Genomic DNA, 17240 nt, shown 5'->3' with positions numbered 1-17240 from the left:
CACTCCTTTCTCTCTAGTTTCCACTCCCTGAGATTCTTCAGGCTTTGTGGTGTAATTATAATAATGCTTCATATCTGTACAGGATTTTTCAGCTTTAAAAAGCAAGTTTCATATCTGGTATCTTACTTGATCCTCAACAGCTGTCAGGCCAGATGTTATCATCAGTGTTTGCTACTTACGAAACTAATGCCCAGCTAGTGACAGAACTGGAACTAAAACAAGGCCTTGTAATTCTTAGTCAAGAATTCATTCTGCTGTGTTATTCTACCTTTCTTCAGGTATTTGTGAATACAGTGGTAACAGAGATTTGTCAGATCTGGTGTAAAGGTCAGCTGGTATTTTAGAAACCCTAATGTCTTCTTTTTTCAAACACGCTGCTCAATAGCTGTGTGTCCCACAGACTGAAGATCTAGACACTTATGCCTGGAGACTTTGTACGTGATGGTTTAGATTAATTATATTTTCTTACTCCTAAATTTTCCTTGCCTTCACTGTAACTGAATTTGGTTTTTCCTTTTTAGCACCATCACTCCTGTGGTGGGTAAGAAGAGAAAGCGTAATACCTCATCTGATAATTCAGATGTGGAAGTCATGCCTGCACAATCACCCCGGGAAGATGAAGAAAGCAGCATTCAGGTAAAAGGAGCCCTGAAGAACTTACTGAGAAAAATCATGTTTTACTTCTGACAGACAGACCAAGAATAGATACTGAGAGACGATAAGCCTATGCACATTTCACCATTTTTTCTAAACCAGAGGTAGTCCTAAAAAGTAGAAGAGGCAAGATCTGGTCATGGTCATGTCTTTTAAATTTGAATTTTTTTTAGGCAAAAAGCATATTACTATAAAAAAGCAATATTCATTTTCTCAAATTCCAGTGTTTCAGAGACTAAGCAAATATGAAATTATGCTGCAAGATTGTTGATTTGGGTATGGCAATACTTTGGTTTCTCTTAGAACTGTCCAGCTATCCCCCTTTTGCCTTACTTCTTTCGAAACTTCAGGGTTTTCAATTCTTGCCAAAACTTCAGGGTTTTGGCGCTGAGAACTGGGGTGTTTAAGGTACAATGTTTTTGCTACCTTTTGAAGATGAGAAACATTGGGAAGAGAATAAAAGAAGCTGGACCAGAAGAACTTTAGTCCTCTATCTCTGTTGCCTTATGGTACCATCTTTGGCTCTAGTTTCCAACCATGGAAAGAATGTGTTGTTAGTGATTCAGGAGACCCGTGGTACTTCTATGTAGCTCTAATGGGCCTGGCCAGGTTACTTAGCTATGTGTAAATTCTTTATTTGAAAAATGGAGGTTTGGACTAAACAAACCTCAGGTGCCTCACTAGCTATCAGTACTTTATAAATGTCTCCCCTCTTCCTTTTTTTCTTTTGATTTGAATTTTATTTTTATTTTTTTATATCCCCTCTTCCTTAATATGCATTCAATACCTTGATAAACTGAGACTTTGGTTCTTCTGGGGTATGTTTACATGTGAGGATAGCCAAGACATTTTTGAAAAGGAGAATGAGGCAAAAGCTAGATTTAACAGACATTAGAGTATATTATGAAATAATAATTACTAAGAGTTTAAAATTAGAGAAGAAATAAGAGATTAGTAAAAGATAATAGAGTCTAGAAGAGGATTCAAATAGTTGTTATGAGAAGTTAGTATATGAGTTAAAAGGCCATTTATCAGTGGAGGGAATTCCCTGGTGGTCCAGTGGTTAGGACTCTGCACTGTCACTTTCGAGGGCCCAGGTTCAATCCCTGGTCTGGGAACTAAGATCTGCAAGCCATGTGGTGCAGCCAAAAAAAATAAATAAAAAATAAAAAAATAAAATCAATGGAAAGAAAGATTATTTAATAAATTAAGTTAGGACAACTGGCTACACATTTAGGAAGAAATAAATAAAATTGGATTTCTTGCATTACTCTTTAACAAAAACAATTTCTAGTTTAATCAAGGGTCTAAATGCAAAAATTGAAATCATGAACCTTTATAAAACATGGATAAGTTTTTTCTTAAATAATTGTAAAATCAGGTAGATCTTTCTAAGGAGAGTATTAAAATTCCCAAGTCGTAAAGCGAAAGATCGATACATTTAACTGTATAAAAATTATGCATGGGACTTCCCTGGTGGTGCAGTGGTTGAGAATCCGCCTGCCAATGCAGGGGACATGGGTTCGATCCTTGGTCTGGGAAGATCCCACATGTGGTGGAGCAACTAAGCCTGTGTGCCACAACTGCTGAGCTTGCGCTCTAGAGCCCGCGAGCCACAACTACTGAGCCCAAGTGCCACAACTACTGAAGCCCGCGTGCCTAGAGCCTGTGCTCTGCAACAAGAGAAGCCACCACAATGAGAAGCCCAAAGAGTAGTCCCTGCTCGCCGCCACTAGAGAAAGCCCGTGCGCAGCAACGAAGACCCAGTGCAGCCAAAAATTAATAAATATATTTTAAAAAAAAATTATGCATGTGCAACAACAAAAAAATTCTCTAAACAGCATAGTGGTTAAGACCACAGACTGGAGCAAGATTTCTTGGGTTCTCATCCTAACGCTACTGTTCACTAACATTGTCACTTCAGGCAAGTTTACTTAACCTCTTGGTGTCTCAATTTCCTCATCTCTAAAATGCAGATAGTAATATCTACCAAGTAGGGTTGTTAGGAGGCTTAAATGTAAATGTTTATAAAGCACATAGAACAGTGTTCAGGTAAGAGAGCTTAGTAAGAGTTATATATGTGTTTGTTAAATAAACAAAGGGTTAAATAAGGTGTTTGTTAAATAAACAAAACACAAACTGAAGGCAAATCTTTGTGATACAAGAAATACAAAGATTAAAAAAATTTCAAAAGTGGTGTATTAATATGCTAGGGTTGCCAATACAAAATACCACAGATTGGGTAGCTTAAACAGCAGAAATTTGTTTTCTCACAGTTCTAAAGGCTAGAAGTCCAAGATCAAGAGGTCAGCAGGTCTGGTTACCTCTGAGACCTCTCTCCTTGGCTTGCAGAGGGCTACCTTCTCACTGTGTCCGCACATGGTCTTTCCTCAGTGCGTATATCCCTGGTGTCTTTGCGTGTGTCCAAATTCCCTCCTCTTTTAAGGACACAAACCCAGTTGAATCAGTGCCCACCCTAACTTAATCACCTCTTTAAAGGCCCTGTCTTCAAATACAGTCACATTCTGAGGTACCAGGGGTTAGGATTTCAACATAAGAATTTGAGGGGATACAATTAAGCCCATAACATTGGTAATACCAGTGTTGGCAATGGAGACCTCACAGTCCCCCAGGTCTTTTCTCCAGAGGTAACCTCTGTTACTATTTTTGTGTATCTTTCCAGAAATATTCTTTACTTTCATGAGCACTCTAATTCCACTACCACTTACTGTATGTATTCCATACCTACTCTTCTGTACTGTTGCTTTTTTCTCCAACAACATATCTTGAAGGTAGTTCTTTATCAAAAAGATAGATCTAGCCATTCTTCCTCACACTCTGTTTTCTATTATGAAAAATTTGAAATATACACCAAAGTAGAGAGATTATTTTTTTATTTTTTGCGGTACACGGGCCCCTCACTGTTGTGGCCTCTCCCGTTGCGGAGCACAGGCTCCGGACGCGCAGGCCCAGTGGCCATGGCTCACGGGCCCAGCCGCTCCGCTGCGTGTGGGATCCTCCCAGACCGGGGCACGAACCCGCGTCCCCTGCATCGGCAGGTGGACTCTCAACCACTGCGCCACCAGGGAAGCCCCGAGAGATTATTTAATGACATCCCGTGTTCCATCATCCCAGAAGGTTCCCTTGTACCCTCTTTTCAGTCAGTTCACCATCCTCTCCCCCACACCTCCACATAGGCAACCATTGTGCCCCTTTTTATTACCATAGATTAAACTTAGCCTTTCTTGAACTTCATGTAAATGGAATCACGTAGTATGTACTCTTGGGTCTCACTTTTTTCAGCATAATGTTGTTCAGATTTATTCATGTTGTTGATGTATCTGAAGTTCATTCTTTTTTTTTTCTTGAGAAACATTTTTATTTATGAATATAGCACAGTGTTTATTCATTCTATTAGACATTTGGTTTGTTCCCAATTTGGAGCTGTTATGAGTAAGCCTGCAATGAACAGTCTCAGTACACATACTTTGTGGACATAGGTTTTCACTTCTCATAGCTAAATTCCCAGGAGTTGATAGACTGTGGGGTAGTTAAACATTTAATCATTTTTTATAAGAATCTGCCAGCTTCCGAAGTGATTGTGTCATTTTACACTTCCACCAGCAGTGAGAGTTCCACTGTCACTTCATATATTTTGACTATAGCATAATTTGTTTAACCAATCCCCTGTTGATAGGCACTTAGGTTTTCTCTGGTCTTCTACTACCACAAGTAATGCTACAGAGATTTGTATATATGTGCAAATTTATCTGTAGGATAATATCTTTGAAGTGGAATTGTTGGATCAAAGGGTATTGTCAAATTTTCTTCTATAGAAATTTTCTTCATGCCAGTGTGTACTCTCACCAACAATGTGTACGTTCCTGTTTCAAATATTTGATCCAACTTTCTGATTTTTGCCACTCGGTTAGGTGCAAGAGAAAAAATAGGGGGATCTCAGTTTAGTTTTCAGTTGTAACAATTTTATTCTGAGTGTGAGCATCATTTTACACTAAAAGCCATTCTGTTTTTTTCTATGAACTATTTATGTTATTTGCCCATATTTCTATTGTGTTGATCTTTTTCTTAGTGATTCAAAAGACCTCTTTATGCTTGGGAAATGTATCATATGGCATTTTTCTCTAGTTTATTATTTGTCTCAACTTTGTTTATGATGGATTATATTGATATTACTCAGATATCTTAAACTTTTTACAAGGTCAAATTGATCAATTTATTAGAAACACCTTCTCTACTCCAGGATTATAAAAAAAAATTCTTCCACATCTTCTTTTAGAAATTTTATGTCTTTTTTTTTAACTTTTAAATCTTGCAGTCTTTTTGTAGATTTGTTTCTTACATCCACTAGACGGCTAGTCATCTGTTTTCAATCCCATTTTATAGAATAATCCACTTTTTCCTCACTGATTAAAAGTTCTGTTTTTATCATGTTCTAAATCCACATAAGTATTTTAGTCTATATCTGAACATTATTTCCTTGACTTGTTTATCTCTTCTTGGAGAGGTACCAAGTTGTGTTAATTAGTATAGCTTTATATTGTCCTTAATATCTGGTAAGGCCAGGTATACTTCTTCATATTTTTCCTGGTTATTCTTAGATGTTTAGTTCTCCATTTGAATTTTAGAATCAGCTTATCTAATTAAAAAATTCTGTTAATTTTGTTTTTCAAATTTATGTGATTAGGGAGGGTATATATATTTCACTATTTATTCAACTCTCTTTTAATGTCCTATAGCGCTTTAAAGTTTTCTTCACATAGATTTTATATATTTCTTACTAAATTTAATGCTTAAGATAATATTTTCTCAGAAAAAGAATATTTTCTTTTATTGTATTTTCTGCCTTAGTCTCTATAAGAATGCTATTGATTTTTAAAAATTAATTTTATGCCAAGAAAGTTTACTCATTTTCAGTAGTTCTGCTTCTAATGACTCATTTGATTTTGGGTTTTCCAGGGGTTATAATCATGATTGAAAAATAATAATTTTGTCTCTCCATCCTTCCTAATTTTTTTATCATGAGCTGCAAGTATTACTTAGATTATTTAATTAAAAAATCTTTTACTCAACCATTTGAAAGAATAAGGCCGATTTGAAATGTATTGATATGGAAAACATCTCCAAGAAAAATGCTAACAGAAAAGTAAGCAGCAGAACAATACATACAGTATGATCCTATTTATTAAAATAAACAAAAAAACTTTAGAACTAAAACAAAGGAACAATTAGAAACAAAATGTTCTTGCACCTTTGCACTCCAGGGTTGCTCCTCCTGTGAAGTTCATTGCACTCTGCAGGTTGAGAGTCCTGTTTCAGTTTTTTAAGAGCCCCTTGCCAATAGGTTACTTTCAGGTGGAATCTGATACTTTGATAAAACAATTCAGCAAGTTAATATATATTCAGTACATAGAATAAGTTACATGATTTGACATCACATAATTCGATAAATAAGCTATTTATCATCTTTTGGTTTAATTTTTCATAGGGATTTTGGAGTCAAATCTAAGTATATGACTATAGGCGAATAGTTTTAAAGGTTTTCTCCTTGAGAGACCCAAGCAGTTACTTTAACCATTTTTGCCTCTATAGAAGAGACGCTCAAACCGCCAAGTTAAACGGAAAAAATATACAGAGGATCTGGATATAAAGATCACAGATGATGAAGAAGAAGAAGAAGTAGATGTAACTGGTCCAATCAAAACTGAGCCTATCCTGCCTGAGCCAGTGCAGGAACCAGATGGCGAGACTTTGCCTTCCATGCAGTTCTTTGTGGTAAGCTGAGAACTTAAGCAATTTGAGACCTTTGTCTTGCTGCTCACAATCTCTGTTGACTGACTGCATCTTTTGCTACAGGAGAATCCCAGTGAAGAAGATGCAGCCATTGTAGACAAAGTGCTTTCTATGCGTATTGTGAAGAAGGAGGTGAGGCCTCTATTTTTAATGTCAGCCCATAATGCTGCAGTTACAGGCTGTATGTAATGAGCACCTTTGGATGTCAGGCTATATTGCTACAGTGTAGTTACAAGAGATGGTGGAGAAAAGTTAGGTGGAAAATAGGAACTGTCTTATTGCCACTTCTTTCGCTTATTTGTTTAAACTGGAAAAGGGCTTATTTTCTCCAGCTGTCAAGCCTCCAGCATTGAAATACCAGATTAAGTTCTTTAATCCCTTAGTCAGTAATATATTCTGGGAGCATTGGTATGAAGCTCTACCATGTGTGTTAAAATGAAAAGTTCTCTTTGACAAATAAGTTTAGTAACTGTAATTTCTTTCTTCTCAGCTTCCTTCTGGACAATATACTGAAGCAGAAGAATTCTTTGTCAAGTACAAGAACTAGTATGTGATCTGTGCAAAAAAGCTTTTCACCCCAAATTCCTCAGGGTTCTAAAAAGTTCTCCTGTATAGTCTATCCTGGGTGGGAATGTGCCCCTTTTTTTATAGTCTCCTCACCTGTTTTTGGTGAGGAAAATGTCTATTCAGAGAGAAGCTCAGGAATTGACTCTTTATATTTACCTGCAGAAAGGTGGGGTGAGGATGGTTCCTGATAAAATCCCTTGTAAAATCCTCTTTACGTTAGTCTAAGATTAAGACCTTGCTGCTCAGAGTGTGATCCGTGGACCAGCAGAGTTAGCATCAGTTGGGTGCCTGTTAGAAATGTGAACTTTCAAGCCTACCCTAGACCAGGTGGTTTGTGTGCAAAATCAAGTTTAAGAAGCACTGACCTAAGAGACTGTCTCCCCATTGAAGCACATAGTCTTATGTCTGCTTCTGGCTAACCCCACATCTCAGACACTAGCTGACCAATTCCCCTTTCTCACACTGTGACTGGCTATTTCCATCCCCTTTAGCTCCTATCTACACTGTGAGTGGGCTACCATCTCCCAACTAGAGAAGGATAAGAGGATCCATCAAAAACTAAAGCGCTTCAAAACCAAAATGGCTCAGATGAGACACTTCTTCCATGAGGTAATTAGGAATAGGTATTGCCTATCATTTATTTCATAGAAGCATAAATTACTGGGGTTATCAACCTTGACTGATTCTTCAAAAGACTCATAGTTGCTTTGTATATATGGGCATAAAGTGTTCATTTTGATCGTTGGACTTTTCTTACTTAATTGCCCCAGGCTTTGTTTTACCAGGTCTAAATATGGTATTTTTATAAGTTATAGGGTACTTGGAAATTGAGTTTTTTGATATTCATGAAGTATTTTCAAAACAGATGGTAAACTGACCTCTGGTCCACTTGCGGCATTCTTCTCCCTCTAATGTCAGTCTTCAGCAGTTGATGGTATCTGTAGACAGAAGCAACCATATCATTAAGAGAGAACATTTATTTTCTCAAATTTCTAATCCAGTATAACTAGAAATAGTGATAAAGGAGCTTTAATACACCATACCCAGTGTTACTACTAGTTAAGTACTGGAACATCTGTAAGGGTCTCTTGAGCTGTATTTTAACTCTCGATTTTGCTTTGAAAGCTTTGTATACATATACCTTTCCCAAAATGGGATTTTTCATTACTGAGTGCCTTGAGAAGAAGAATTCTTTCTCAAAGCTTCTTAAGACCTAAAGAGGAGGACTTCCCTGGTGGCACAGTGGTTAAGAATCCACCTGCCAGTGCAGGGGACACGGGTTTGAACCCTGGTCTGGGAAGATCCCACATGCTGTGGAGCGACTAAGCCCGTGCGCCACAACTACTGAGCTTGCACTCTAGAGCCCATGTGCCACAACTGCTGAGCCTGCGTGCCACAACTACTGAGCCCGCACACCACAACTACTGAAGCCCGCGCGCCTAGAGCCCGTGCTCTGCAACAAGAGAAGCCACTGCAGTGAGAAGCCCGCGCACCGCAACGAAGAGTAGCCCCCGTTGGCCACAACTAGAGAAAGCCCACGTGCAGCAACAAAGACCCAATGCAGCCAAAAAATAAATAAATAAATAAATAAATTTAAAAAAAAAACCTAAAGAGGAGCTAGTAAGAAAGAGTGAAAGAAGGAATAATGTATAGCTTCAGCAAAAAACCCAGCTGTGGCCAAATACATCTGAAAAAACTATATCACCAGGTTTGCCAATAAATGAGTTACTTTCCACATCACTTGGAGAGGGCAAGTCGGGCCATGTAGGTTTTATAATATCTTTTTATATGAAAATAATGATAATTGCATCGTGGGGGTTTCTTTGTTTTTTGGTCTGTGTTCTTTTAAAGCCTAATTTGAGAAATGTATGATGAAACTAATCCCATTCCAGTTGGTATTAGATATATAATTTGTGACCCTTGAGCCAAGCTCTGCTAACTGACTTGTATGCCAGTTTTGCCTTTATAGGTAGGCCATTTAACCAAATAAATTATTCATTTATTCATTGTTTATTATGTGCTAGTCACTATGGTAAACAAATCACACATGGTCTGTGTTCTCATGTAGCTCACTGTCTAATGGGGAGAGAGAGAGATTTAAAAATAATTCAAATTGTGGTAAGTGCCAGGAAAGAAAGAGCACAGGAAGACCTAATAAAAAAATGCCTACTTTGGATAATCAGTGAAGACTTCACTGAGAATTGAATTATGAATGAGTTAGCAAGACCATGAACACATGTAAATAGTATCCCTGGCATGGGAAATAGCAATATATGAAAGCCCTGAGACAGGATGAGGAACTGAAAGGACAGTGGGATTGATGTACGATAGAGAGTGAGTGGCCCGAAATGAGATCAGAAATTTAGGCAAGCAGGTGCTTATAGACCTTTTAGTTTTGTTTTTATTCTAAGTGCAAAGGGGGAAACCACTGGACTATCTAAAACAGGTGAAAGCACATCCAATTTTCTTTTTTTTTTTTTTTCTGGTACGCGGGCCTCTCACTGTTGTGGCCTCTCCCGTTGCGGAGCACAGGCTCCGGACGCGCAGGCTCAGCAGCCATGGCTCACGGGCCTAGCCGCCCCGCAGCATGTGGGATCTTCCGAGACTGGGGCACGAACCCATGTCCCCTGCATCGGCAGGTGGACTCTCAACCACTGAGCCACCAGGGAAGCCCCAATTTTCATTTTTAAAAGATCATCTAGGGTTTCCCTGTTGGCGCAGTGGTTAAGAATCTCCCCGCCAACACAGGGGACACGGGTTCGAGCCCTGGTCCGGGAAGATCCCACATGCTGCAGAGCAACAGAGCCCGTGCACCACAACTACTGAGCCTGCGCTCTAGAGCCTACGCTCTGCAACAAGAGAAGCCACCGCAGTGAGAAGCCCGCGCACCACAACGAAGAGTAGCCCCCGCTTGCCACAACTAGAGAAAGACTGTGCACAGCAACGAAGACCCAACACAGCCATAAATAAATAAATTTATTTTAAAAAAAGATCATCTAGACTTTGGATTGGAGAAGAGTAAGCGTGAAAGTAGGATGAGCAGTAAGGAGGCTGTTGAAGTTTTCTAGATGAGAAATTAAGGCTTATAGCAGAGTGCTTTCAGTGGTTAGAGAGAATGGATAGATTTGAGTTTACTTTAAAGTAGAATTGACAGGATCTGGTGTGATGGCTTATATAGATAGGTTTCTGGTCTGAGCAAATGGCTTGAGGTAGAGTCATTTATTCAAGAATGGAAGATTTTAGAAGCAACTGATTTGGGGAAAATCAAGATTTTAGTTTAGACCATGTTAAGCTTAAAATTCTGTAACACATTTCTATCAAGGAGATAGATATACACATCTGGATTTTTTAGGCTGCAATTTAACTTTGGAATGTATCAGCATATACATAATTATTAAAGCCTTAATAATGAATAGAGTCACCCTGGGGAAAGTTCTATACTTTCTAATAGTTCTGTACTTTTTAAAATTTCTTTCTATAAGGCAATGGATGTAAGCCCAGGGCCAATCCTTAAACAATTCTCACAAATTTAGAGGACCAGGTGAAGAAGGGACTGTTTGCCAGAGTGGTAGGAGAAAGGTTAGGAAAAAGATATGTCACAAAAATCAGGGGGAAAGTGTCTTAAGAAAGAAAGAGTTTTTTCCTTAAGGTTTCTTTGAGATCTTTCTTTGAAGCCTTGGGTTATTTATCTTGGGATACCACCCAAAGTTGGATACCAGTGACTTAGGAAAAAAAGAGCCAGTGAAGGTGACTGAGAATTGGCCAAAACAAAAAGTGAAACCAAAGTAAAGGCTACCGAAGAGAATATGGTGTCTCAGAAAAGCCTAGGGAAGAGAGTGCTTTGGAGAGAGAATAATGAATTGTTTAATACTTTGTATAGGTAAATTAAGGTGAGTACAGAAACGTTTCCATTATGTTTGGCAATTTGGAGATCATTAATAACCTCGACAAGAGTAGTTTCATTGTGTGATGGAAGTAGAAAGAAGAGTGGAATGGGTGGACACGTAAGTGAAGGAAGTGATGAAATGGAGGTACTGTGTGTTTAAAACTCTTGGAAAAGTTTGGGTATGAAGCAGAACAAAAGAATAGTTGGAGGGGGATGTAGAGTCAGGGAGGTCTTTTTAAGACGTGAAGTTGCCTGGTTGGGGAACTAAGGTGAAGTTGCCTGGTTGGGGAACTAAGATCCCACATACCGCAACTAAGCCCATGCTCTCTAGAGCCCACGCACCGCAACTAGAGAGACTGCGTGCCGCAACTAGAGAGCCCACATGCCGCAACTAGAGAGCCCGTGCGCCGCAACTAGAGAAGACTGTGTGCCACAATGAAGAGCCCACGCACTGCAATGAAGACCCAGCGCAGCCAAAATAAATAAATTAATTAATTAAAGAAAAGATGAGAAATAGTCAAGCATGGTTGTATGTTATGGGCATGCTCCAGTAGAGACAGATTCCTAAGAAGGCAAGAAGGAATGGAATCCAAAGCATATATGGAGAGAATGGCCTCTGTTAGGGAGTAGTGACACTTTATCTGGTAACAGGCAAGAGGATAGATGCAAATACAGGTAAGTGTGTAGGATGTGGTATTATGAAAATGGGGAACTCCCTTCTTTTCTCTTAATAAATTTTGAAGTAGGGTTATCAGCTAAAGGTTGCATGGAGGAGTGTGTTCCCTGGACAGTGATCTTTTGGTCTTATTGTTTGGTTTCATAATTCCTCTAGGACGAAGAGCCCTTCAACCCAGACTATGTAGAGGTGGATAGGATATTGGATGAGTCTCACAGCATTGACAAGGACAATGGGGAGGTGAGTTGGGGCGTGGAGGAACATGAAAGGCCTCTTAAAGATTTCTGCCTGTCTGCTTGCCCATCCTTTATTTTTCAGATATGGCTGAAAAATTTCTTGGACTGAAAAGGTACTTTTGAATTTTTCTGAGAGGTACTTAGAATGATACTGGGAAGGTAAAGGAGAACAGAGAGAGGCTAAAACGAAAGATTCTCAAATATCTGGGAGCTGTTTTACAAAGACTCATTAACCTTGGCCTCATTTTCTCACAGATTTTATATGGGAGACCCTTGACCTTCAGTTGGGAGTGAGAGGTGGGGATGGAGAAAGGGATACTTTACGAATCTCCAAATTTGTGAATATAAAAATACTTGCATAGACTCATAGCTTTCTTCATGTTGTTGAGAATTATTTATTTCCTGTACTTAGCATCAGTTAAATGCATTTTCATTTGTCACTAAAACAGATACACTGCATTTGTGTCAGTACCTTTAAACAGATGTGAGGTCCTATTCCCACAGGTTCAGATTCAGTACATCTAGGGTGGGATCCAGAGATCTGTATTTTTAAGTTGGTTCTCCAAGGGCTTCTCATGCATAGTTTGATTTGGGAACCACAGCACTAAAGCTTTCTTAGATTGGGTAGCTGATTTTAGATATGCTGAAACACTAGGTGATATGTTTTCATTAATCACTTTTTTTCATTTTCCAAATAAGAGTTGTATAGATCTAAGCCACCAGTGAATTCAGCATTGCTCTCATTTAAATTTACTTAGGCCATGACCCACCTTTTTGTTAGAACTCTTCTCACTTCAAGTCATAGTTGTTGGTTTAACTTTGCAGGGCCACATTTCATCAAGTTGTCATCACTTCAGTCACTGCTTACAGAGTGGGTAGCAGAGCCTTGTTAAGACATCAGTGCTGGATGGTGGGCTGGGCTCACTCACAAGCTAAATGACTTGCTCCCTTATATCATCTGTACAGGACCTAAGAGTCAAAGTCTTCCCTCTGTAAAATTCCCAGTTTATTTTATAAGCCTTCAGCATTTCTCAGATAGAACCTTAGATGTCCAAGGCCCGTTACAATTCAGTGTCTTTAAATCCTAAGAAGAATGCCTCAGAAAACATATCTTCTGCTTTTGGGGTTAGAGGTGGGAATTACTGCTTATTGTTCATTTGTGGGAGGTGAGAGTGGAATGGACCAGTTATTAGTTAGGACAGGTTAGCTACTGTTAAATTATTCTCATCGCTTTCAGGATCTCAGCCTTCCCAGCCTTGAAAATCTTATGCTCTCTATCACTATACTTACACCTTCATCTTCCAAAAGTAATTGGACTTTGATTAGGCTCCTCTGGAATGTATTGGGACCAGTATGACAGATGAAAGTGTTTTAGTACCCTGGTACTGTAATTTATGTTCCCAGTATTGGATAAAAACATTGTTTGCCCATTTCCCCCTCCTCTCCAAAATGAGTTTGTCATCCTTATTACATTACCCAATAGTGGAAATAAATATTATTATAAATATTAAAGTCCTCGGAAGAGTAAGGGTGCTGGAAATATGTGACGTGGACAAATGTCTTTATGTAGAAAGTGACCTGAGTCACTACAGTAAAGAAAAAGGTCAAAGAGAAATTACATTAATTCTAGGTATTCCTTGATCTATATCTCTATTGAGACGCATATCTTCATACTTCTTGCTGGCTGTTTTAAGGGGTATTCTATGAGTTGATAATTAGAGATTTCCTGGTGATTACACTAGGCCCAGTCTAATTCTTCTCGATTCATATAAGCCAAATATGGAAATGCAGTCCGGTCAGTGATCAGTCATCTTGAGTAGTGAGAATAGGAGCCATATTACCACTGGTCACTGCCCCGTCCCTTGCACTAGAATGCCTACATAGAGCATAGCACCGTAGTTGGAGCTTCAGCATTTCCCCTTCCTCTTCACTCTTAGCTCTCTTCGGGGATACCTCTTGCAGTTATCTCCTAGCTTCCTGGGGCTCGCAAGAAAATCTCTTTACCACCGTGTGGCTGCTCTTTGAAATAGCATCTGCGCTGAGAGCTCCAGGAGCTCAGAAGCCCAGTGATTTCAGTCCTGCTCTGCTCCTATGGATTTAACCTGTTCTTTGCTTCTACAGTAGCCTGGCTTCTACTGTATCAAATTTGGTGCCAGGAGGATAGTATGAAACAGGGCTACCATATCTTTTAATTCAATAATTAACAATAATTAATTCAGTTCAACAATTCAATTTCAATCTAATTGAACACAATAAAGGATTTTTTTTGTTTGTTTAATCTGCTTGGTTGATGAGCCTAATGTTTCAGTGCTTAGTGTTCTAGATAGTGCTGGGTAGAAATTTCACTTTCAGGTTCTGATAAATTGTCTGGAAACAGGATCAGAGCCATAAATAGTACAGTGCATCAGCAGGTGAGCCTCTGGTGTTTTCAGCCTGACTTTTTTGGCACCTTTCTAGATATTGACACTTTGTGATCTGATTCTTTAGTCAAATTCTTATCTTTTAATCACGGCAGAGAACACAGAATCGTTTCATTAAGCCTTTGGCTTTTTTCTCTCTTAGCCTGTAATTTACTACTTGGTAAAATGGTGCTCTCTGCCCTATGAGGATAGTACATGGGAGCTAAAAGAGGATGTTGATGAGGGCAAGATTCGAGAATTTAAACGGATCCAGTCAAGGCACCCAGAACTCAAAAGGGTGGTAAGTATATCTGCATTTAGAGTGTAAAATCCATATAGGCAATGATTTAATTTTCTTTGTTTTAGCTTTTTATTATGGAAATTTTCAAACATATATAAAAGTTGAAGAAGTAGTATAATGTACCCATCACCCAACTTTAACAATGAACACATAGCCAATCTTGTTTCACATATTTCTCTACCTACTCATTTCTCCATTCCCCAGATTATTTTAAAATAAATCTCAGATTCCTTCATTTTATGTGTAACATTTCAGTGTTTATGTCTAAAAGATAAATAGTACCATTGTTACACTTGAAAAAATTTAAATATCATCAAGTAAGCAATCACTGTATTTCCCTGATTATCTTCTAACTTTTGTTAAATTGTTTGAATTAAATTCTAAGTAAGGTCTATATATTGCTATTAGTTAATATATAGCTCATATATATCTTTCTTAATTATAGTTTCCCCTTGATCTCCTCTCCCTCCTTTGCAGTTTTCTCTTGAAGAAACCAGGTGATTTTTCTCTAGGGTTTTCCATAGTCAGTTTGCCAGTTACATTCCCCTTGGTACCTTTTCTGTCCCTTATATTTCACATAAATAGTTAGATGTAGAGCAGTAATGTCTGTTAGAACTTTTTATAGCCATTCTGTCCAATACAGTAGCCACCAGCCACATTTCAAATGCTCAGTAGTCACATGTGGCTAAAGGCAGATATAAAACATTTTCTATCCTTGTAGAAAGTTCCATTAGATAACACTGTTCTAGAGGCTGCGTCAGGTTGGGGAGGGAGACCACTAAATCCACTTTATAGATGGTTCTGATAGGTTGTCTTTTGTGATATAGCCATTTTTGTTCATTGTTGAGATCCATTCTTTAAAGAGTTTTAAATGGTGATTCTATCATTTCTTCATTTATTAGACAGAAACTTCTGTAAAAAGAAATACGTTTCACCTACTGTTTGGTTACCCTAAGGTACAGATGGTATAGGAATGGAGGATAAATGCTTTATTTATTTACCTTATCCTTTATTTCCCAGTTTCAAAATAATGAAGTACTTCCTTAGCACCCTCCAAAAGTGATCAGTGGGCTTTTTCTCTTTCCTTCTTCCTCTATTTTTTTAAAAGTGTCATTATGGACTCATGAGTTTGAATATATTTAACATGTTAATGTTTTTGAATTGACTTCAACTATTAGAACTACCTAGTAAGTTTACCTAATTTCGTTAGTGTCTCCATGCCATTTATTCAAATTTTCTATTTTTTAGAATCGTCCACAAGCAAGTGCCTGGAAGAAGTTGGAGTTGTCACATGAGTATAAAAACAGAAACCAATTAAGGGAATATCAGTTGGAAGGGGTCAATTGGCTGCTCTTTAATTGGTATAACAGGTAAAGAAAAGAGTAGGACCATAACATATAGGCTTAGTCTGAGATTATTTTTATTTATTTTCTGTTGAAACGGTTTCTTTTTAAGTACTTTTTAAAAAGATGGTCTCTTTTGACTTGCTTTTCTTTTTCCGTGATGAATCTGCAGGCAGAACTGCATCCTGGCTGATGAGATGGGATTGGGCAAAACCATTCAGTCCATTGCCTTCTTACAGGAGGTATATAATGTGGGCATCCATGGCCCCTTCCTGGTCATTGCCCCACTGTCCACAATTACTAACTGGGAGAGAGAATTCAACACGTGGACAGAGATGAACACTATTGTGTACCATGGCAGTCTGGCCAGCCGGCAGATGATTCAACAGTATGAAATGTACTGCAAAGATTCACGGGTGAGTTGTATGTAATACAAATATTATGGTTTAGAGAGTAGGCCAAGGTACCTGGTATTTTAGAGGCTTTTATATGAATCAGAGACTTTTATTGAGACTCTCTGTGATTTAAGGCAAAATTTTTGTTTAGATTGTGCAGGGCATTTTTTTTTACTTCGCTCTTTTTATCCAATGGACATTTTAATCCAGTGGAAATTCTGACTTTATTTATGAATACATATATTTAAAATAGAGTTTTATCAGCATTGATGTTTTCATCGAGAAAGAATTTTCCAGAATGAAATTCATTTAGCTACTTTATTAATTCCTTGATCCATATGGTGGTGAACGTAAGCCATGTCCTTTCTTTTTTTTTTTTTTTGTGGTATGCGGGCCTCTCACTGTTGTGGCCTCTCCTGCTGCGGAGCACAGGCTCCGGACGCGCAGGCTCAGCGGCCATGGCTCACGGGCCCAGCCGCTCCGCGGCATATGGGCTCTTCCCAGACCGGGGCACGAACCTATGTCCCCTGCATCAGCAGGCGGACTCTCAACCACTGCGCCACCAGGGAAGCCCCATCTTTTCTTAACATTGAATTTTATGAGACTTTTTTTCCTACCATTAGTTTCCTGTGGTTTTTATTTCTACCAAACCAAATTTATTCAAGTCGTATTTTGTTGCTCTTAATTTTGCTAAGATAATTGGATTCTTCTGTCCACGTTTTAGGTAGTAACCAATATTATCACATACTACATTAGCTATTTCACTTTTAGTTTTATCTTGTATGTTTCAGCAGCACTCAACATTTGTGGATTTTAGTGTTTACCAACAGAAGGTGTAGGGCTGAAATACATGAGGTAGGCATGCAGCAGAGTCAAAAATGTCCAGCTTCATTCAGTGAAGTCTGTCATTTTCCCAAGAAGCTGAGTGTGCTCAGGAGGCAGTGTATCTTAGATTCAGTGGTTTGGCACTGT

General features: G+C 38.6%; 1 protein-coding gene and 1 non-coding gene across 9 annotated transcripts in view; both read left to right on the top strand.

Moving 5' to 3' along the window:
- The window catches only part of CHD8 (chromodomain helicase DNA binding protein 8), a 57139-nt gene that overhangs the window by 21796 nt on the left and 18103 nt on the right, over nt 1-17240 (top strand). For all 8 annotated transcript variants that reach the window (XM_022587643.3, XM_022587647.3, XM_089905340.1 and 5 more), the window contains 9 exons: nt 522-636; nt 6265-6447; nt 6529-6597; nt 6956-7011; nt 7524-7641; nt 11751-11834; nt 14393-14530; nt 15779-15900; nt 16046-16289. In XM_022587643.3, coding sequence (XP_022443351.2) covers nt 522-636; nt 6265-6447; nt 6529-6597; nt 6956-7011; nt 7524-7641; nt 11751-11834; nt 14393-14530; nt 15779-15900; nt 16046-16289 — 1129 coding nt within the window. The remainder of the gene's footprint in view (nt 1-521; nt 637-6264; nt 6448-6528; nt 6598-6955; nt 7012-7523; nt 7642-11750; nt 11835-14392; nt 14531-15778; nt 15901-16045; nt 16290-17240) is intronic.
- On the top strand, nt 1700-1772 carry TRNAD-GUC (transfer RNA aspartic acid (anticodon GUC)). Its single transcript has one exon. It is a non-coding gene; the product is annotated as a tRNA-Asp (tRNA).

The sequence above is a fragment of the Delphinapterus leucas genome, chromosome 2 (genome assembly GCF_059928025.1).
Source record: "Delphinapterus leucas isolate spDelLeu-1000000601 "Yukka" chromosome 2, BTC_Dleu_Yukka2, whole genome shotgun sequence".
NCBI lineage: Eukaryota > Metazoa > Chordata > Mammalia > Artiodactyla > Monodontidae > Delphinapterus > Delphinapterus leucas.
The sequence above is the reverse complement of the archived record's forward strand: the minus strand, read 5'-3'. Positions and strand labels throughout refer to the sequence as shown.